This window comes from Leptosomus discolor, chromosome 3 (assembly GCF_034619465.1).
Source record: "Leptosomus discolor isolate bLepDis1 chromosome 3, bLepDis1.hap2, whole genome shotgun sequence".
Classification (NCBI taxonomy): domain Eukaryota; kingdom Metazoa; phylum Chordata; class Aves; order Leptosomiformes; family Leptosomidae; genus Leptosomus; species Leptosomus discolor.
The window spans coordinates 68159477-68183417 of record NC_141393.1 but is presented as its reverse complement, the minus strand read 5'-3'; the positions used below and the strand labels follow the sequence as shown (position 1 = coordinate 68183417).

Below are 23941 nucleotides of genomic sequence, written 5' to 3'. Positions count from 1 at the left end.
AATCAAAGGACTTGCTGCACAGGAATCCAGGACCTCCTTCAACTATTTCAGGAGCCCATTAGGCAAAAAGAGTGTTCAAAAACAAAGTGTTTTGTAACATTAGCTTCCTTTTAGTACACATACTAACCCAGTGCTTGCACAGAGTGAAGCACAGATGCTTCTTGTAGCTCCTACTCAGCTTCACCACTAGAGGCCAGCGAATCCTCAAACACCCAGCACCTTCCCAGCCGCAAGGAAGAGCGCAAGTCCAAACTCAAGCACTAAACGCGGAGTATCGAACTCCTTCAAATGACTTCAGTCCTTGCAGACCCCTATGTATGCCAAATCCCATCTAATTATTTAAAAAGCTGCAACATCTTCATGCTCTTTTCCAGCATATAATAGCAACTTTGCCTCCGCATTGAAGGGATCATGTCAACTTCTAAAGCTGGAGAATTAACTTTAAAAACTGTTTTCAGTACCTAGTTCAACCTCATGCTGAGTTAGGATTTTTGTGATCATTTAGAAGAATGCTTGAAACAGGCAATCTGATACCTTTAAGCAAGAAAAGAAGAGGACTGCATGGCTCCTACTGCTCTGAATAATCAAGAAATGCACTTTTGCTCCCTTAATTTCAGGTGAGATAATTCAGGGAAGAAGCTGAGATTCAGAATCAGGCTCCCCAGTGTCACCTCTCCTAACAAAGCTCGGTTTCCGATAGTGTCTCAAAATTGGCCAAAACTCTGCTTAGGCGTAAGCATAATTAAGGGAAACCACCACAATCTCTGTGAAGCAAAAGTGCCTTTGTGTAAACTCCTCAAACACAAGAGGCTCTCTCACAAGTTATGTATTTGTTCATCTGATAGACATTAACCCTCCAGGTAGATTTTTGGCACACTTCAACTCAGGTTTATCACAGCATCCAACCAAAAACCTAATCAGATGCAAAATAAAACCACTGTGGCTCCTGCCTAGACCTTGGTTTCCCAAACAGCAGCACATGAACCCTACCCGCACCTAAGGAAGAAAAACCTATAAGCAACGGGCTGACAGAGGGAAGATGAGCGAGGAGGATGAAGCTACGGGCTCCTCGCATGAGTGCGCAACAGAAACGCGAAGACCGGAGCTCTGGGGATCTAGTCTCTTGGGTAATGAGAGCACATGATTAATAAATCACCAAGGGGAAAAAAGGATGAAGGCATGTCCTGTCCCACTCATATGGGTGGGCCAGCAGCAAGGGACTGCCTCCAGCTACTACACTGAGCAATGACCAAATAAACTGTATTTTGAACTGCCAGTAGACTTTCTCATGGCAAAAGAAAACCCTTCTAAACCATTAACTCCAATGCAGAATCTATAGTCGTGACTTGTCCAGCCTCAAAAGACTTTCGTGTTATAATTTCTACTAACTACAGGCCTTGGCAGGATACCATTCAACTGATCCATGAGCTGTACAAAGGAACTGAAGAACAGAACGACTTCTTCCACTGCAATAACAACTCCAGGACTTAACTGAGTCATCAGGCGCTGCAGGCCAGCCACAACTCTGTTGCCAAGTGGGTTGGCTATGTCAGAACAGCTTTCCACAGGCTGCTGGCAGCGTAACATGACATCTCGGTGTATGGAGCTGTCAATCACCACTAGAGAACACCACAGCATTAATGTTTTGTGTTTGTATCGGTATCCTTTCGAACACATGTCAGGACACAGCCCCACCACCCCTGCAGGCTAACCAAGTGCTCTCTTCAACAATGAGGAGCAGTTGCAAGCTGTTTTTCCAATATCTTGGATCCCATAACTTCAGTCCAGTCCTTGAGGCTGATGCTGCAAGCCCATTTCACAAACTAGACGGATGCTGAAAACAGGTTACAAGAAAACTCGCTGCAACAAAAATTGCAGCACAGCTTTGGTGCATTTGTCCCACCTAGTTAAGTTATTTCTCAGCTAGCTCTCCTGCATGGTTGACCTTTACAGAGCCTCTCGCAGCAGCTGTAACTTCAAAACTTATTCTGAAGTATGTTACCAGTTTAGACTGAAGACTCTTTTGGACTTTACACAGTATCGCATATACACTTGGTTGCTTCACAAACCCTGTTCTGCTTTCCGGTACTCTTCATCTTCAGTTTTCATTTTACATTCTTGGCACCAACTTTTCATATGAATGTAATAAAGCCCACCACTAATGCCCCATAAAACTAATTCACCATCACTTTTTGAGTCACTATGGAAGTGAATGGCAAAAGTCCATGAGTAACTAGGACCACTTAGACTCTTGGCAAAGACCAAAATTCAGGGCTATCCTTTCTCACTTTGGGGCTACTATGTATCAGCTCCTACAGGAGGGTAACTTGCCGATGAATGCAATTTCGGACGGGTGTCGGAGGAGAGATCAGGGAGGTGCATGCGAAAGCTCCGAGTTTGCAGATGTTACATGTGGGATGGGCTCACGCAGCCATACACCTAAATAGGCAAGTTTTGGTGACAGAAGATTTCTTTTTCTGGTCTGATGCAATCTTTTCCCTTCTGCATCATTACAATGAGGCATTCAAGCAAGCAGATCAGTTAGTCTACACACAGGATTAAAGGTCATGCCTTATGTGCCTTCAAATGCTAATAACAGTTAAGTAACAGCTTGGAAAAAATCCCTTTCTTGGTACATCCTCCCCTGCTGAACTGAGAAGAGCATCCCTGCCTGCCTGCCACATCCGACATAGCTGAAGATTGGAAACTGCGTTGTTTTTCCTCAGGGCTCTGAAATGCCATTAGGCATGTTATAAATATCCACAAAGCTCCCTTTCTCTCAGCCAAATGACAACTTGTACCTTATTACTCTTTAAGTACAGAGCTTATTTTAAAAAAGGGAGAGAAAAAAAAAAAGGCACAGTTATGCCATAACCACATAACAACAACAACAACAAAAAAAGTGTTGACTGGTGCAGGATGAGGGAACAAGGAAAGAAGTAGCCAGTGCCAAGTTGATCCCCACAGAAAGGGCAAGACATTTGATGAAAACTGATGGCAGTTTGGTAGTATTTAGGGAGTAGTACTAGTGCTATCAGATGGGAACATTTCTGAATCTTCCATTGCAAGTATGCAACAATTCTTTTTTTAAAAAATTCCAAATGCATTTGCAAGTGGAGAATAATTTCCAAAAAGCAGGCAATGGGCAGAATCAGAAAATTATTTCCAAGAGATGACAGGCGTTCCACTGTCATTTAGTCCCCAAGAGCTCTTCTACAAACAGAAGAGCGTGTCTTCTCTTCAGAGCTAGTGAAAAGGACAGAATTAGCAGAAATCAGGCCAACAAAACTACATTAAAGGTAAACTCATGCCTTCAATCTCTTTGCCAAAAAGCAATCTCTACCTACCATCAATAAAAACACAGAAATAACTTCCATCCCAGTGATGACAAGAGCAACTCTGGCATGTGTCAAAGCTCCTTTTTTGAACCACACTCTTCCTATGGTGAAATCAAGGGCTTACTGAAGTACTTGCCAAATTTTCATTGACTTTATTAGGGTCCGTATTCTGTTCCCAGTTTTTCCAATAAGGAGCTGCCAAGCAGCTGAGTAACTAATGTAGTGGCCAAGTTTGTATGCAGAGAGGATTTTTTTTCCCCTGAAGAGAGATTAGTAGGAGCCCTAACACCTTTTGACAACAGGTCTACTTGCCCAATGTCAATGTTTCCATGGTGTTTTATGTACTTACCATAGAGACAGCACTCAGAGAACTTTAGGTAAGTGCTGTCTGAGAGCTTGTCAGCACCCCAACCTACCCAGCTGTGCACAAGCATGCAGTCCAGTTCGAGTAATCACCAGTTTGAACCTTTATCAAGCAGTCGAACAAAAGCTGAAACAGCCTTACTATTGACATGAAATTTGAAAAGATAAATAGCAATTAGAAGTCCTTCATTAAACTTACACCGTCTCTAAAAGCTCATGATTCAAGCGAAAACTATGGCAGAAAAGGAAATATATTGCGCCTCAACACATTTCATTCCCTTAAATCTGCATCTTGTAATAAGGCAGGATTTCTGCAAAAGAAGTCACTAAGGCAAGTGAAAATAAACAGTAATAGCACAGTTATGTGACACACAGCTGTGTGTGTATATGCAACTATTTCAGACAGCTGTGAGACACTCAAATGAAGATCTGCAGGATCTAGATTTAAAACAAAAGAGAATTCAAGCACCACTGCCCTGAGAGCAGACACAGGCACTGGAGCAACCCCGGCTCAGTTAAAAGAGGGATGATGTCTCAACATTTACACAGAGCAGACGACGGCAGAGGTCAGTTACAGAAGGTCTGCTAGGAAAAGCACAATCAAGACAACTTCCACTTTCTCTCATGCTGATATATATAGCTTTTGTTTACATTTCTTATTTCTCAAACCAGCTCCCAGCCATACACAACGGTTTCTGATCCAAGCAGGACAGCAGACAGGCACTATCAGAAACAACTGTTTAAAGAAAACCTATCATGATGCACAAACGCACTTGGGAGAAGGAGGAGACACTCATACTCCAAGTTTGTACAGGCAACCACCACGGTGTCCCAACACAAAATACAACACTCATGACATTGTGTAATAGGACACAGAAAAATCAGCAGAGACTCACATGCTAGAAAGAAAACATGATGCTCTTAAGGTTGATTAATTCTTCTCTGAATCACAACATTCTTAAGAGATATGACCAGCATACATTACAGAAACAAAACCATTAGTCCTGTCATTTTATTTCAAATCACAAGATGGGCAATGACTGTAGGTTTTCTAGGAAGCTTCTTGTAGCTACTGTGAGATAATGTCACTGCTCACTTGTCCCTTTAAGTCACTGTGTGGCACAGCTCCGTTTCAGTTGAGGTACCTACATTTTCGTGGTCAGGAACAGATCTCTGGCAAAGTAGGTGTTATTTTAAGTGTAGAAAGCATGAGCAGATCCTTTGGGATGAGAGGCACGCTATTTATGTAGGATACTATGACAGAGGCAAGTATCTAGTGTGAATTCTTTCTGTTGTATTTAATAGCCACCCTCCACAAACTTCATTACACATGCAATGACTAGCCCTCAATTCAGCTGAATACAGTTGCTGTCCTCTGGCAGCTGCATGCAACGATAACCAAATTCTTGTACAGAAACCTAATATCCTGGGTAGGAGGTAAAGAAAGCTTAGTCAAACCATCAGATTTCAGAGATCTCAGAAGTTCTCATGCCAACTGGTTACAGCCAAAATGCTACCTGGAAAATCCATTCTACACAAAATAAAGTCATAAAAGGTTTAAGTAGGTGAAAATGGTATTTTAGAAGCTGTCAGAAGCCATGACCAGTGCCATGACTTTCTCAGTTTCCAACATGTTTGGCACCACAACATGAATTCTTCACAAGATCTTTAATTTTTCTAGTATAAGCCAATCTTGCCAATCTAACCCATTAACTTTCCACTACTCTTTTATTGTGTGGCAGTGATCAGGTACAGTCTAAAAACTCATTTTCCATTATCCCAGTGGAGAAATTCATAAGCAACAGATTCACGTAAAAACGGTTCAGTCAGGTGCAGTTTTCATGCCCTGTACCCTCACAGAAATATCACCATGGCAAATTTTTACACTTACTGTGTGTGCTTCCATTTTCCTACCATCAGTACGCCAACTCTGGGAATCTCTTAAAAGGTATCTTAGAAGGTATCTGCTGCTCACTGCTTATGGTAGTGTTTTGAGGTTTCTTCCCCTCCTCTGAGTGAGGGCTGTGCGCCTCTTTTGCAAAAGGAGCAATTTTTACATGGAAAGGGCTAAGCCATCAGAGGAGTGAATACCTAATAGCCAGCCAAGGGCTGTCTTCTTTGCAAGCAGCAGGAGACAAAACACAGAATGCTACTGTTCAAAGAGCCTGGCATCTCCCGCAAGGATGAGCTCTTGCTGCCTCTCCTCTCCATTGCTGACATCATTCCCACCCTTCATTCCTTCCCTAGGAGAAATCTGACTTGTTTGTACAAGAGACAGCCAACAGCAAGCAAGGTACAGCAGGCTCACTCCCCCAGCTGAGCTCCCAGACGGCTCTACCAATTTAACTTGGTCCTGAGTCAGTACATCTGCCCTATACTTGCAACGTCGTCACTTTGCCTATCAAAAGCTCAGTAGTTTTCACACCAAGGCTGAGACTACGCTAGAGATCAGCCAAGATTTCCCCGTAACACATGCGACTCAAAAACCCAAGACCTATGCTAACATGTTTACCACCCTCAGCCCCTAATGTTCACTAAAAGAGTTCAGTGTTCCCCAGTACCCTAGCACCCTGTGGAAGCTCAGGAGCACAAATTCAGTTAGGCCACAACCATGCGAGCAGTTTCACTGAGGTTTCCTTTTCAAAGGGGAAAATCATGGAGTCGTTCCAAAAAAGAAACCACAAGTCTTAAAATCTTACGAGTAGTTTAGCGAGCAGATGCTGAGTGTGCCAACAGTCTCGAGCTTTCTTGCAAAGTCCTACAAAATGAGATCTAAAGAGCTAGCAGCAGAAGCAAAAATTAGGCATAAAGCTAAAATTGGCCTGGCAGGGTAATTCTGATTAAAAAGCTGAAAGTTGTACCAGCTCGCTGTCACCATGCAGCTTCTTTGAGCAAAAGGTGTGGGAGCTCTTAATAGCAGTTTAAAGCTGCCAATTAGCTTGAATGCCGCTGAGCTCCTCTAAGCTTCTTACTTGCTGCATAGCCGATTGCTAAACTTACAAAGGGTAATTGATCCTCACTTCCCTCGGCTGTGCCTGCCTCTCTGTCCCTGTTCTCATGGTCTGTACCCAGCCAGGTGTGTGAGACAGCATGAAAGATACGTCTATCAGGAGACATCAGCACCTTCTTGAATGGATCAGCGCCAGCAACCTCAAATCATGCAATCATCTGCACACTTCGTAGCTCAACAAGTGGAACCAGAAAACACAGCCCAATGAAGGTGGGGACCTTACAAAACATGCAGGTGCACTTCATGCTCAGCCCAGCCTCCCGTGCGCGCCTGCAAACAAGCAGCTCATTGTGCAGCCTTGTAAATCTCATGACATCACCACAACAGAAGCTGCTATCTGTGTAAAAAACCCAATCTGGTTCCCAGGATACCTAAGATTTCAAATAACCTGCAGTTGCTCGAAGCCATCACTGTGACCCTTTCTACAATACTAAGCAGGTTTTCCTTCCTTCTTATTCAGTTCTTGTTCCATGCCCAGGACTATTCATCTTTGCTCCTGAATATTAAGTAAAATTTTCTCTCACAGTTAAATTCCCATTTGGCCTACAAAACGCTTTGGAATCTCAAAACAGAAATGGTTATTACAAACCTGTAGAGAGGATTATAAAAGATTACATGGCCCTATTACACAGCTGCCAATTTCTGAGAAGATTCTCAAGTGACACTTCTCCCTAAAGCAAGGAGAGGCTTTCATGAGAGGTTTAGGAAGCAGAAAATGGAGAACAGCAGAAAAGTGAATTATTCGTGGGAGAAAAATATCTGCAGTTTTCCCTCTTAATTTATGCATGGTCCTTTTCTTACTCAGCTCTATACCCTTCCCCCCGTTGTTTTCTCTGTAATGCTTGCTCTTACCAACCCCTAATCTCCATCTTACTGCCTCTTCAGCACCAAACACGCAGACTGGGCTGTTCCATCTTAATTCTTTATTTTTTGCAGCAGTGCAGGAAGGAGACAAGAGGAAAAGCATCCTGAACTTAAAAAGGACCTTGGCCTAAGGCAGCTGTGAAAAAAAAAAAAAAACCCAAACCACAAAACAAAACAATTTAAAAGCAAATGCTGCTCAGTTCCTGCACTTTTTTCATGTGCACAAAAAATGTACTAGTGTACTTGTGGCCAAAGCCAAACATACGTGTACCACAAGCAGTGCATGGAGCTTGGCAAAAGCATCGTTACCAAAGGTTCACAGACAGCTTTATCCCCCACTCTTGCCAACAAGGCATCAACCAGCTGATATTCACCTGTCACAGACCAGCTTCAAGAGAGCAAGGCCCTTTTGCTTTCTTCTGTCAAGGAGGGAGGAATGGGAAGAGCAAAGGTAGAGAAGCATTTCTGCGGAGACAAGTACGAGCCACAGGAACAGACAAGGTGATGAGATAGTGACCACAACAAGTTCAAGTTGAACAACCAAAAAACATACGGTCTTTCAGGCTTTCATGTGCGGTTTGAACTACACCATGCAGGCTATTTCTTTTAGAAGCTTTCATCTTTGGATTTCCTTCAAGAAAACTGGTATATTCACTGTCCCTGAGCTGAACAATCTCAGCCCATAAACTTAATTTCTCAGAGCAATGGCAGGATTGCTGAATTTCCCTCCCCTTAAACCTACCTCTACAGAAACACACCCTCTGTGGTCTCAAAAAACAATCCTCCCCATGTGTGGTGGTTTTCATGGTGAGAAAGATTTAAAAAGGAAAAATAAAATAATTTTTAAAAAAAATTAAATCTCTCACATGATGCTCTCTCAATACATAGGAGTTTTAAATGCCTGGTCACCCTGCCATCACTGCACAGCCTGTTGCTGCTGTACTCTATTAGCTATTTTCAACCTGAATGTTTCTTGAAGCCTGAGTATACATGAGTGATCTGGGGCTTCTTTTGAGTTGTTTTTTTCTGCCTCAATAGATTTTTGGGAAGAGAGAATACAGGTGTTCCAACCACCGCTGAAGTCTCAGACAGATGAGTTTATTTCCCTTGTCGAAGGCAGAGTTCACAGGACACTAAAGTCTACCACAACGATGTGCATCTTTTTTTGCATATTATCCAGGTCATTCAGGCATATAGGCTAAACTTAGCTTTCTTATTTTAACCACTTCAAACAAATGACTTAGTAAGGGACCACCTCGAGGGATTAAAATATAATGTAAAAGAAGCCCTCCAGTACTCCCCATGCTATTTAAAAAGACCCACTCTGCTTCCTTCTGGCATCTTCAAAATGTTTTCAGAGGAACCCGGAACCAGCTATTATACACCAATTCGTTGATTTGACCTACTTAAAAACAAAACCCCATACAAAAGCACCACAACGCTGCTCATTCCATTTTTCTCCCCAATATCTGGAAAGTCTTCCTGCATCTCAGTAATGCAACGCTAATGTACAAAGGGCTGGACTTTCTTCATCCTTTAAAGACGGTTCAGACACTAAATTTAGAGGAACAAGACCAGATATTACATAAATGTAATAGGGATTCTGAGCCATATTTAGATTTACGCAAAGAGATGTCTTATTGCAAATCAGTTGAATCCCACATTTAATCCAGTACAGCGAGGTAACGACCTGTAATACCTCTTTCATCAGTTCTACCCTTTACTCTTTAGTTAAAGGTTATATGAGGTTAGTTTCCCTTTGTAATTTTACCCAGCTATTGTACCTGTTTTTAGGGAGGGAAAGCTGGCTCCTGGAGAAAAATCCATTTTGGTTAAGCACAAGGAGGTCACCACCAATTTGGTCAAGGCAGGACACTGAGTTGCTGGCTCAGATGAAGGCTCAGGAGCCTCCTGACTCAGAGTGCTTTGCTCTTCTTATAGCCGCACGATGCCAATGTTTGCAAATCAAAGCTCAATTTTGTTCCAAAATTTCAGAATATAGCAGGTGATTTCTTTATTCTTGACTACTCTATATGATGATGAGGGAAACTAACTATGAAAGAAAGAGGCAACGTGGGACAAAATAACAGTGCCAAGGGCAGAGAAATTGCAAGTGCTGAGCTAACACTGTGTCAGGGGAAAGACGTTCTTGTAGGCCAGCTCAGCTTGGACATCTTGGCCATGCTGAGATCAAGGCTCCCAAGATACCACCAAAACAGGTGGAGCAGGTTTACTATGCTTTTGGCAGGACCAAACAAGCATGATTAATGTACCCTTTGATGATGGGCTAGCTAATTAAAAGGATCTGTAGCTAGGGTGCAGTATTTCAGGTATTCTTCAACTGGGTTTTCCCTCTACTTAATATGTTTCCCTCTCTCTCCAGTAAGCTATGCTATGAAGAATAAAGGCATCCCCACATCCTCACCTCAAACACCCTCCACCCGAGAGCCCACACCTACTTAGTTTTTCCTCCTTACTCCAGCTACGTTCCTCAAAACCTGCAAAATACAAAGCCTATGAGGACCAAACCTTTTGTTATTCATTATGCTGCTTTTTAGCCGATTTAGCTGATGCTTAGAGGTAATGCCACAAATCCCCTAAGCAAACACGCACTTGTTCCCAAATGTTTTGCCTGTCATATGCTTTGCAAACCGACATCACGAAGCCCCCCCCAGCAAATCCAAACCCCCTTTTATCAGAAGGGTAAAGCCACAGGTGCTCATCTCCAAAATCCTAAAATGAGAACAAATGCACCCAGTAAGGATAAACAACCAGTGGAGATAAAATATCTTTCCTACAGCAATGCTAAACAGAAATTTATAGGTCACAACCTTGCAGAAACAGGCTTGATAACATCTAATTAGCAGTTCCGCTGCGCAACTGCATTTTATAACAGTAATTCCAACCAGACCAGGAGGAAAGGGAGAGGGGAATCTTTATATAAATATAATAATTTTCACCCAGTTTGAAGAGATTTGCTTTATGTTACTGTTTGGTGGTGTTCCCCCCCAGTAGGAATAATCAATCCACACAAGTGATTTTATAAGTTATTAGTGAAATTAATTTCACTTCTATTGGGAAACAACTTACAAGGGCAGTATAGCTTTTTATTAATTAATTTATTTTTAAATCAAAATACTAAGAATTCCATTTGCTGCCAGAAGATGGGTGGAGAAGGTAAGGAAAGTTCACGTACCCAAGAGACTATTAACTAGAACCAACTTGGACAATACATTTGAGAAGCATTTCCTTCCAGCTACTGTAGATAGCTGTCCTTAACATGCCTTTACTTAAGCTGCCAATTTTCCACCACTGAGTACAATGAGATTTCAAAACACACACACGAAATCAGAGTATAAACAGACACAAACATCCACTTAGTGGTATAACAAAAGAAAATATGGGGCAAAAACCCTGAGCTTCTGTATTTTCTGCCTGTTATAAAATATCTTGGCATTCTAAACATCCTCCACTTCCCCCTCCCCCCCTCCTTTTTTTTTAAGCAACAGTATTATCACAAAATACCCTGCTTAGCTGTCTTTGCAATGGTGTTCATGAACAAAAATTTTTTCTGGGGGTAGAGGGATAAATCCCACCCAATACTACCGCACGAGGAATCGAGTTTCAGATGAAACAAGCAGCAGCTGATCAAGCATGAATGAGGCTGCAGCAACAGAGACAGCAGGAGGGAGTGGTGAATCAGGCAGATCTAGTCCACACTAGCAGTACAAAGCACGAACACTTAAAACATGCATGAAGATCCTGTCACAGACAGTAGGCATGACAAACGGCTAAGAAGCAGCACCAAAGAGTGAAAGATTAAGAAACAACTCTCTTTTTTCAAGAGTTTTAGTTTGTTAAACCAGACTGTGCTGTTTCCACGTCACTAGAGCAGGATGGTACCCTACCCCCCAACCCCTGACCAATGTCAAACTTATTTTTGTAAATCTCTGGCGATAAAAACCATGCATGGCATCTTGTTCATTTCCTCCTTACTACTTAGTTTGCCAAAACCTTTAAGCTCTGCTGCCTTGCCACATCTACAGACCAGTACTATTTGTTCCGCTCTCAGTGACTAATGATGATCATGCACATCCCTTGTCTTTGTAAAGGCCTCTTTTAACAACAGTCCAAGATCTCAAATGGTATCTTAGTACCTGGGACCAGCTTTTCTAGCCCTGAAGCAATCAGACATGACGATGGGGGGAAGAAAAAAAAAAAACCAAAAACCAACAATCAAACCCACACCTATTTTTTCTTTCCCAAACTCTCATGTGATTAAAATCCATTAAAATGCAAACAGGCTTGAATTTTATTTTATCCATCAGCGACCACACTTCACTGTCCCTGGGCTACAACTGTCTCTTTGTGAATTCTCTGCACATAAGAGGAGTCAAGCTCTAGGTCTACAAGCAATCAATCTAGTAAACCTTGCTAAATATGTATGTGTGTATATATTTTATAATGATCTCAATTTTTCACGTTGATTTATATTGATCATTGAAAAGTAAGTACATTCAGCTTCATGTTTACTCATCTCTGAATAACGAAAGCAAAGGCTATTGGGTATCCAAAGACATAATGAGACATTACAGATGTAGACAAAACCTATCATCACCCTGAAAGCATTTCTCTTTGAAATTATATAGCCATGCAGAAGTTATTCAGAGCGGAGATTGCTATACGCTTTTTCAATTCAGCCTGGCCTGTTGAAGGCAAGGAGGGAGGCTGATGAAACACAGAAACATAGAATATTTCAGTCGGAAGGGACCTACAGTGATCATCTAGTACAACTGATGAGGCTCGATGCTGTCACTTTTTTCGCCTTCACATACTTGATAATTCAGAAACTTCTGACTCACTAAGGATGTTTTTCTTCCCCTTGCATTTCAGTTTCCACTTCTTAGGATGGGTTTCCTTAGGTACGTGCGTATAAGTTGATACATATCTGGAGTTTCACCATTAAAATAAATGTACCTACATCCATTTGAACATGCGATTCCCCATCAAGTACAACCATGTAAATCAGATGTGCACCAGGTGGGCTCATACTGCACAGGAGTGTTTCTTTTTCATCTGCAGACTTCGTCCCCTTTTGCCTCAACAGAAAAAAAGACCCTGTTTCAGGGACATACAAGTCTGGAGTTAGAAACTATAGTTTCCACAGTAACAGTAGGAAGGTGCAGAAGTCTGGGCACACACGCTGCACAGCACAGCTAGGCTGCTGTAGAGTTAGCATCCACCAAGTTCAAGATGCTACATAGGCACACAATAAATTGTTTTGGTTGCTGCACAAACAAATTTCTCAATTAGGACGTTTAAGCCATTCATGTCTCTTGTTAAAGTAACTCAAACTCCTGCTCTACACATATAATTCCCCCCAGACAAACCCAAGGGCATTTTACAATTATATTTAAGGACTTTCACTTCTGTTTATAGACATGTAGCATTCACAGAAAGCTCAGGAGAAACTCCACAACGAAGAAGGAAAAATATATTTCCTGGAAAGAAGTTTTTCCCTTTTGCAGCTATTAGGAGTATATCTAAGCAGGAGCTAACGATCTGTCATTATAACGAGCTCCTCAGGCAGGTTTTGTGGCAACCTGCATTGAGCTCCCTGCTGCTGCGGCTAACCCAGCTAAAAACTACCTTGTTAGCACAGCTAAAATAGTGGCTGCAGCAGTCACGTATCTGTACGAGAGGAAAAACAAACAAAAAAAACCAACCAACAGAGAAGTCCTTAGCAGTGGTGTATGGGATATGGGCAGACCTAAGCACCAGCCCGGTCTGGAAGCAGCATGGGGCAGTGCCCAAGCAGAGATGCCTGGTTATCAGCAGCGCAGGCCCGCCTGTCTCAGCTCCCCTGCAGCTGCCCAATCCCGATTTGGGCTCACTCGCACCCAACAAGCATGTACGAGGGCACCAGCCTGATTTTGGACACGTACAGGATTTGCCTCTGCACGATCAAGTTAGAGAAAATTTTGCACCACCTTTTACTGACATATGTTGGTTTGCTCTTTCCTTATTCATTATGTATGCTGCTATCCCACTGACTTTTCTGAAGTACCAGGGCGACTAGCTCAGCCATTTCCTTGAAACTGTGTATTAACAGTAAAAGATATATAAACCTCTTAATGCCCCAGAAAGTCACAAGGGCGTTACCTCCCACCCTGCCAGAGTATTCAACACTTTCCTAGGTGCCCCGTGCTTTCTACAAGTCTTTTGGATTAAAAGGCTTTTACTAACACAGGTAATCTCTAACACTGAGACATCCTAAATAAGAGTCAAATCTTCACATGACAGTTACACATGCAAGTGGGGGTGGAAGTCACAGTCAGAAATCATGAAAACCAACGTCGAGACAAATTATTCATCTCCATTGCAGCAGACTCTGAATGATTTTCCCTTCCCATTCCTTTTCAAAACTTCATCCTATTTTCGGTAAGAATAAGTCTCAGTATCATTTAGTACTACCTCAATAAAGGAAAGGACTGTCATTTCAAGACTTCAGTGGCTTGAACCATACTAATTTTATTGAGCTATAGGAGAGCTGATAAGAAACCTACCACCAATCACACCACAGAAGCCTGCCTTCGCTAAGCACCACACACTCAGCAACCCCGGCCTGGAAACACTAGCATCTTAGTATATTAAGCATACAAGTCTTCATTGCTTAATAAAGCTTGCAGAGGAACTGGTTACTAAGAGAGGCTATTTATAGAGGACACAGCCAATATACTCCATCAGTCATGTAAAAAAAGCGCTGCTTGAGTGGAGATGACTGTAGGCAACAGGGAGCTATTCAGATCTGTGTATTCACCTTCCCCTCATGTGCAGCTCATTCAGTGTCACTACCTGGAGCAGTGTTGCTGACAAAGCCTCTTCTCATGTACAGGTGCAGCCACAGCTAACAGGAGTGATAAGGTAGATGGAGAAACACTGCAAAAATTTTAAGTTTGGCAGATTTTTTTGTAGTAATTTATGAAGATCGCTTACCAAAGCATCTGTGTCACTAAATGACTGTTAGAAGAAAATTGCTATTAAGACTGACTACATCAAAAGGGCTTTTATTTTTTTCCTATGAAAATGCATTGTAAACTCATAGACACACGCAGAAGAAAATCTACAGCAACTCAGCTTCGGATGAGTGAGCTGCAGGTAGAAGCCTGACCACACCATAATCACAGAAGTATGCAATAATCTCAGAAGATTTTAAGGTTTTACTTGGGAGTAGTCAAAGAGTATGGGATGCAGGAAAGCGCTTCAGTTCCTATAAAACATGCAAAAGCAGCTAAAGTCAGACATAAAATGAATAAGCAGGTCTGCTTACAACTTGCCATTGGACTTGGCAGTGTACTTTCTTGCATTTCACTTTTCCCAAAGAAGGATTCCTCTGTGACACAAGGAGAGGGAGGACAAGGAGAATCAGAGCGTTTTGCAAAACAAACAAATCTCAAGAACTAGAATTCAAACCTCATACAAAAAGACAAGAAACTATCAAACCAACACGTAACTCTGATCCCCTAGGTCTCAAACCTATAGACCTATGTGTGGTGACAGCTGACAAATACATGCATCTGAGCTGGAAGTGTGTTCTCTCTCACTACCTGTTCTCTCACACACCACTGTCAATAACCTGGCTCCTCTCTGCATCAGTTTTCAGACAAGCGGCTTTTGAGAAGGATGCTCCTATACCAAATGCACACATTAAAATGACCAGCATATCCCCCATAATGAATCAAGACAGAGACTGCCTGCTTTCTAAAACATAAGCTTCTTTGAGAAAGTAGCTATTTCAGTATTTTTTTTTTCCACCTTCTCTGTACAAAATATTTTTTAACTTCACTTGAACAAGCGGTCCCGTAACTTGTAAAGAGCTGACTCGCCCACAGAAGACCAGATGTCTAGCTTCAGCTTTCCTCAGAGTAAGAACAAAACCATGCAGGGGACAGTTGGTTTCAATGCTAACATGTCAAGAGTTTCATGCATTAGCCTGTTGTTTACATAAACAGCTTCCTTTAAACAAGTGATGTTTTACAGGATTATGAAGTATTTATTTCAGAAGTCTAAAGAGTCTCTTGAGTAACTACCACAGGGAAGGTACCACCACAGAAAGCACAAGGCTAAACAATAATACAAGTTAATTAGTTAAAGTGAGCGATCAAGTAACCCTATAGTAGAGCCATAGTATAAATAAGAACACTGAGATAATCTTGTACATGTTTGTTTATTTCTAAAATGCCACTGCTTTGAGTCCTAAATCACATACTGTTAGCATTACAAATCTACACCATTCATTATTTGGAAAAAACCCAAAGACCTAAAAACCAAATACTTTCCTTTGGGTTTGTTATTTTAAGGAAAAAAGGGTCAACATGCCTAGGAAGCGCTCGTTGTGTAAGCATGGAGGCAATTTTCATCTCACGCCAAGTTCCATTACAGGCAGCATTTGTGGAAATGCAAACCAGGGAGCTTTGCCTGAAGAAAATTCTACCACGGCAGAACTTATCCTCTTGCTACAGGCTCTAAATGTACACGTCTACAAGAGTTAAGGTTCCCATTTCTGGTGTCGAATAAGCTTAGTAGGGACTGTCTTCCAGGACAGCTGAACCACTGGGTACAGTTCCCCTTTCTGCATGCTCTGACAGCTGCGTTTTAGGCCTATCTTTAAGAACACAGAATTTTGAGAAAAGTCTAACAGAGTTTCTTTCATACTTCCTAAGCCTGGGTTCACTTACCCCTCAAGGGAAACAGCAAGGACCAGCTGCCGTCCTGGGCTGTGAGGTAGGTGCCAACATGCCGCAGACACCCCCTAGAACATGAGCATCTCCCGCTGCCCTCCTGGGGATCCTGCCCCTCTGGGTCTTGCAGCTGAAGTTTCTCTTTCCAGAGACTCAACAGTTGAAACATGAAGCTTTGCCAAAGACTCCAAATCCAATTGCTCCAGACACAGCTCCTCCTCTGGAAAGCAAAGACTGTTTTTCCTTCTCCAGCCACTTCCTTTTGACCCTGTCTGGCCTGTTATCAAAGGAAAAGCTTCTCCCACCAAACCCCCAAATCTTTACTACACCGGGAGCCCTTTCTCCTAATCTCCCCACTCACTCTGGCTACCTCTAAGAAAGCTGCATCTTTTCAAACCCCTATCTCCCTGGAAAGAAAATACAGGAGACAAGATGTCTCTAGGACACAATTACGCTCTCCTCAGATAATTCCCACGTAATAATTTCTCATGATCAAGGTAATCACAGATAATATTCTTGCATGCACAGCTCTCAGCCTCCTCTGCACAAGCAGCACAAAGTACAACATCCCAACAGTCCTATGGATATGGACCATAAAACCAACAAAAAGCAACTTAGAATGCAGGACTCTGACATTCACTTTCTGTGATTTCTTCAGTCAGAAAGTAGCTCTTACAAATACAAATGTCCTCGTTCGTCCCACTGAACATTAATTTTTGGGCTCAGACAAAATGGTCTGGGAATTAAAGAAACAAAAATCAACAGCCAATGCATCCGTTAAGTGTAATTAAAACCAAGTAAGTGTAATTTTCTTAGCTTCAGATATTATGGCTAATTATTTTGTGTTGTGTTCATAAATATTCAACTGAATAGTATTAGCCTATTGCCCACATTAAACAATACAATGCTTTGGATGAACCAGGCATTGCTCACCAGCAAAATGAAGTACTTCGGGGTGCAGGCTGGTGGTGGGGTGTTCAAGTGATACTCAAAGCTGTCAAATGCCAGAAACATTCCCCTGTCCATCCCCATTCCCCTGTAATTTTCAATATATCAAGTAACACGATATTTACTACCACAAAGCCACGCTACAGTTTAAAAAACACAGACCAATACTGGATTGCAACGTGTTATTTTCATAGTTATAACTCTACAAAAGTCTTTTAATGCAATGTAGGGATTCAGTAGGAGCAGCTATCTCAAATCTGTTCTGAAAAACCAAAGGTGAATGAGTTTTAACATTAAGACTACACCTTGCAACGAAATCTAGGGGATCATAGCAGAAGGCACATAAACTGACATTTGCACAGCACTTAAATGAACACATGAATTACAGAGTAAGATCAATGGTGTAAAAGTTCCCTAACAAAAACCCTACCAAAAATAAACTACTTAAGAGCAAGAGATCTGGGGTGGAGGAACGTGAGTCAGTGGAAGGTCTAAAATGAGAAAGTCGTTTCAAAGACATTAAAATAGAAAAGCTGCTCCAATGAGTAATAAATACTACATTCCCATATCAGACAGGAAGAAACAGTTTTGTATTTTGGAAATCGCTGAAAGAAACTGAGCATGGAACTGCCTGGGCTTTAATTTGAGTTATAAATGTAAAAATACAAATCTCTAAAAAAGTTTATATGGAAAGATATAAGAAATAGAAATTAATGAATCTAGACTGTAAAGATATTAAAAAGAACATAGAGTTTGAATAACCTTAGTGAATTATAAAAAAAACCCCAAATCGATTCCAAAAAAGCAAGGATATAAAAATATTCTCTTTCACTCTAAGCATAAAAAACCTCTATAAAATTAATTAAAGCATGAAATCAAAATTAAACAGCTCAAGAAATACACCTTTATCCAGGTGAAGAAAGAGAAGGAAATAATTCTGAATAAGTGTCTTTATAAAAATTATAACAAGATAGCAATTGTGAAAGCTAAACGCACACTAAATAAGAGCAATCAGTGTTTACCCTCTCCCCTCCCCAAACCAAACCAGACACACCCAGGGAAGATAGAGGTAATTGATTCTACTGAAGAATTATTTTGTCATCAATCTACAATTAAACTTGCACTGCCATGAGATCCAGATAAGAAGGAACAGTGAAATAAATGTTATCTGAGAACTCTCTCACAAACCCATTCTCAGTAGTGTTAAAGGGTCATTGGTAATACTCACAAATAATAAAAAGAGGTGCAGCAGCTCACCTACAATCCCTGGATCCAAGACTTTGTCTGCATAGCTGCTTCCTTATCTTGTTTCTAGAGAAACCATGGTATGTTCACAACCAACCAGTTTATCAGAATGACACTTCTTCCTCAAGCTGATACATTTACTAGGAATTAAGATGTTCTTTGATTTCTTAAGTTATAAATAATAACTTAATACAGAGTACAAATCCTTTTACCTTCAGGCTTTGCATGCGCTAATGTAAAACGCTGGTTCAAAATGCCTGGCTCTAGAAGTGTTTAGAAGTCAGCACATATGCACCAAAAGCACTTCATTCACACCCAAACTCGGCCCAGGCTTCTCCTATGAAGACCCACACAGGAAAATAGGTCTGCTCTTCCCACAGACTGTCTACTGTGTTCTTCCTCCTAAAACCTGCGCTGTAGTGTGTTGCAGAAAGCACGCCACACATGTTGGGGAGCCTCTGCATATCACCAAAGCTCTGGGAAGAGACAAAGGATGCAGATTTCCTGAGGTTCAGCATCCTTTCATAACCAAAGAGGATGAGTGAGTCCATCCGGCACGGGTTTATACAGCCACGCACCGATGAAGCAGTGTCTGAACATGCTTCCTAGACTGTGAGACCAACTGGAAAATATTTATCCAGGGGTTTTGGTTGTTTGGGTTTTTTTTTTTCCCCCTTTTCTTTTTAAAATCCCACTTCCTTCTTCAAGTTGCCAAAAAAACAACTGATCCTCTTTTGGGAAGTAACCATTTCTTGAAGAAGAGAACTGCTCTACCCCAGGCTTACAAAGATCAGCAGCAAACTCCACCCATTGCTACACAAATCCGCACAGATGACCCAGCCTCTCCAGTTCTGGTGCAGAGATGAAACAAGACACAAGAGGCCAGGCAAGAAGTGGAAGGAAAATAATCTTTTTAAAAGCTGATAATCTGCAAGTATTTCAGAGGAAAGTGGAAATACTTTTAATGAAGTGAGCTTGTGGAAGTAAAGGGTTTGGCTCCTTGAAGAAGGGAGATACAAAGCCTGCCTCTCCCACTGTGCATTTAACAACACAGCAAACCCTCTTGATTTGGGTCATAGCGACAACAATTTCTGTCCAAACAGATGTTTTCTGGGAGACTTTTGATCAAGCTTTTCCAAGTTAAACTGTTTGCATACTTTGGAGCAACCCCGTGTCTCACACCATCTCTTGGCCAGTAAAGTGCCTAAGCACTTTCTCCACAGACTTCCACTTGCCTGAGGATTCCCAAATTCTGCCTCTCTTGGACAGGAAAACAGAATTCATTTTCTTGGATTTTTCCTTGAACAGTAGACAGGCCTGTAGGCATGGGAAGATACCTTCTGCCCACCCAAGCACCAAAATTGTCAGTGGACAATTCAGTGACAGCACACACACACACCACACCATCCCCCAGAACTACACTCATGTGGTCTCCGGAAGGAGAACAGAAGATTTGATCACTTCTGAGTATCTAGACCATGGCTGAAGAACACGACAGACTAGGTATATTTCTCTCAACCTTTTTGTCTCCAAGTTACTTCCCACAGACCTGAGATCTAAACCCCAGGAGCTCCCAAGTTTTGCCACTGTTTTATCAGGCTCAGCCTACAGTACTGTGTGGGGCAGCAGACTCTACCCTGCAGCTCCAGCTACCGCCGGCAAGAGCAGCTCTTCTTTAAGGAAAAATAACATCAGTTGTAAGCAATTAGTTGTCCTATGGCTATATGTCCCACATAGCAGTATGTCTTACAGGGTGAACTAGTTCCTCTTAAACCTAAGCTGTTGTCTACTTGAAGATCAGAGGTTGAACCTCTGAGAAGGCAAAGGCTGAAAAGAAACTCCATGGAGATGTCCATCCCACCAAAAGCCCTGTCGTCCCATGACAACAGCCCAAGCGGGACCTGGCTGTTTGAAGCGATGTTGTGAGTGACTACATCAACCTTGTTGCTCCAAACACCTTCATGGCTAGGACTTCCTCCTTTGAGAGAGTGGGACTTTCAATCTAGAGCCCCCTTGTTTTTCTCTCAGTTCCCAAACTGTGACTCTCTTTGCAAAACTGGCTTTGGCAGGCTCAGACAGAGGTTTGTTTGACCCCAAAAAGTCAAAAGGTTTGTCATTGTCCCATAACTGACATGGAGTATTTATCAAGTGGTGGCTTCTCACAACTAATCCTTTTCCTCTCTTTACTTTTCACACTACTAAAAATAAAAAATTCCAATAACCTAGTTGACTGACAATACTTATGAATTATGAGAGAACCATTCGGTACCAAAGTGCACCAGAACAAAGGAATAAAAGGAACTACAGCATGCTCTGCCCTTCATATAATGCGAGATTCTGATCCAAAACTCATATCACATAGCATACCTTCCGAATATAGCTTGCTGATGTATATTGGTGGGCAGAAAAGACCAAACAGAAAAACTGTCCCAAGCAGTCTGCAACATTAATTCAGTCTCCCAGAAAATCTCAACAACAGTGGGAGGCTGCAGTAGAAATCTTTGTTCCTAACATGAATGACTAGAAAGGAAAGTAAAAACCAAACCAATCAACACCTTAACAAGAAGCCTTCAACAGGAAGAAAGAAAAAAAAAAAAGAAAAAGAAAAGTAGTTCTATAATTCTATTACTACTTTTTTTTTTCATGTATTCCATGCAATTTAACAAGCATCATCAAGCCAAATTCCAATTGAGAAAGGCCTTGGAGAAACACAAATCAGTAACTGTACATACCTAAGTTTGAACAGATACACTCCTTCTTAGTTATTTCTTCTTTTTCATTATTTGTTTTTGTTTTAAAGCAATGTGACTGCTTCCAGTAGCAAATGTAAGCCTGTCAGGGACATTCCACTGTAACTGAAAGACTAAATACCCCTGTAAACAGAATACATCCTTCTTTCACTACTACAACTACTAAGCTGAGTTTTTTTGAATACTTATGACTTGTCCAGCAGCCTCAACTGGATCCAGATGTTACCAGGCTTTTAATAAGATAAACTGGAGGACTCTGGAAAGTGCTGAGGTTTTGGGGAGAAGGAAGATTTTTTTGTTTTGTTTTCATTACAAATTTAAACCTTGTGGGTTTTTTTTAAAGCATCATCAGTTACCTGGTTCAGGCTGGGTACCCCAATAGAAAGTTACAGGAAGTTTGAGAGAACAGAAGGTCAGTTTCTCCCCTTTCACTGCCCTCCTTTTTTATTTTCCTGCTTTATGAGTGTTGTTATCGGCAGGCTAGATTTAAATGAAATCTTGGACTGGCATCTTGCTGACCTCAACCCCAGCTGGCTAAACCTTTGTCACACTGCTGTCCTTGGCATCTACCAGAGAGCAGCCATCAATTTAGCTGGTTGATTACAAAACGGTGAATCTGGTATGAGGAACTAGATCCGTTCCACTGTCTTGAACACTGTTTAAAAGACAGCTTAATTTTTCTCTCTCTCTCTAGTACTTCATGTACAGTAGCAGGCTTGATATCTCAATTTGTGCATTACAATGCCACAGATGCTACTGTACTTGCAGATCTGCATACACCACACACACAAGGTGCATTTGAGAGAGAAATGCTACAGCTACCACCAGATGATGCTTGTTTTAAAGGGACATCCAAGTTTTTAAGCACACATCAAAACATCTCACACCACTTCCTCATGAGGAAAGGCCCTTTTTCAGCTGCTTTTTCAAAATTAATATAGAATACCAGAGAGTTGCCAACATCACGTTAATAAAACTAAGCCAAAAATCAGTTGAAACAAATGTCCCAAATAATGTCTAGCTACACTCACCTGTCACACAAAGAGAAGTAGAACAAAACAAAAATTAGTTAATTACCTGTACTTAAATCAATTTGATTATCATCTGTCTTCTCTTCATTTACTGACTCACTGCCAGGCTCCCCTTTTCGACTCATTATCTTTGAGAAGCCACTTGAGAGAGAGGAAAAAATGCCACGGATGAAATAGCCCTGCTGTTCAGAGTCCACCGAACGCACGGCTTGCAGAAACGGCTTTGCATTCCTGTTTCCAACGTGTGTCACGGGCTCAGACAGAGACCGATTAAAGGGAACCCGAAACGGTCTAGTCCTTGCCTGGAAAAGCATCTCTGTTGGGCCTTCGTGGAGATCATCGGCACTGGTAGCATCCATGCTTGCAGAGCTTTTGGCAAAACTTGGATCACTGCATTCCCCTTTCAGGCTGCACGAGCCCTCTCTTTTGCTTATTCTCCAAGGAAGCCAAGGATGTGTCTGCCACCTGTACACTCCAGGAGGTTTCTCTGGGTCAGAACTCATTTGTTTATTCATCTTCTTGCTTTTCATTTGGTGGTACCAATGATAGTCCTCCAAAGCAGCAGTGCCAGCATCTTGTTCCGACAATGATCTTCTGAAGGTCCTGGGAGAGAGACTATAGTGCTTTTTGAAAGCACTCATTTTCCACCCCTTGAATTTCAGCTCTTAACTCACATTCCTTGTTGCTTAATAGTCATATAGCTGTAGTTCCTCAGTCACCATTTTAAAGCCCCAGTCACTTTGTTCACTGAAAGACAGCAGAGGTTCTTCCTGAAGATCTTGAGCATCAATCCAGGTATTCAGAACCAGGTATTTCTACATCTCAGCAAGAAGGACATGCCCTCACCTATAGCAAGCCAACTGCCAACTTCTAACGGCTCCTGAAGCCTTGCTAAGCTTGCTGCTGCTTCCTGCGCTGTCACACTTCTGCACCAAGCTTTCAGGAAATGACTAAAAGAGCCCAGCCATGAAAACCCACAGTAGTGTTCTGAGCCAATCACACTTCACTTTTTTTCAGTCTACATTAAAGATTTGGATTAAAAAAAAAAAAAGAAGAATGCGAAAGTACTTCACTCCAGAGTCACAGCAAAGTCTCAGAAATCTCAGAAAAGCGTTAAAAAATTGCAATACTCAACTGCGAGTCATGCATGTTACACAAAGCATGTAACTATTTATATGTATATAGATAAGTATAAGACAATATACAACATAAATTCCTAGAGTTTATATTTACCACATGGATGTTGTATCACTTAAGAATACCTCGGAGTTATCTTTCAGAGAGAGGTAACATAGGTAGATTCATCAGAATCAAGCATGAGAAGCCCCAGAGAGGAAGGCAAACGGGAGGAATCGAGTACAGAGAAGAAACGCTGCAACTTAATGTAGTGAGAGTGTAAATACATCGAAGGGAAATAAGTAAAGGGGAGGAGAAGAGAGACAGAGAGGGTGGGTGGGACTTCACCAAACATAGACCAAGGCAAAGGGAAGGTTTTGAGGCATGATCCTCTGGCAAACAGAACAGGCCAGCAGGCAAGATTTTCCTTTTTCTCCCCCTCACCTTTTTTTTTTTTTTAAAAAAAAACCCAAGAGAATAGGGTTTGTTTTTATAAATCTAGTTGGAATAAGCAAGATGGAAAAAAATAGTCCTA

General features: G+C 41.6%; 1 protein-coding gene across 1 annotated transcript in view; it reads right to left on the bottom strand.

Moving 5' to 3' along the window:
- RASAL2 (RAS protein activator like 2) overlaps window positions 1-22931 on the bottom strand; it is a 123561-nt gene extending 100630 nt beyond the window's left edge. The window contains exon 1 of the mRNA XM_086462387.1: window positions 22337-22931. Within this exon, the coding sequence (XP_086318513.1) occupies window positions 22337-22931 (595 nt within the window). The remainder of the gene's footprint in view (window positions 1-22336) is intronic.
- Window positions 22932-23941: the final 1010 nt, after the last annotated feature.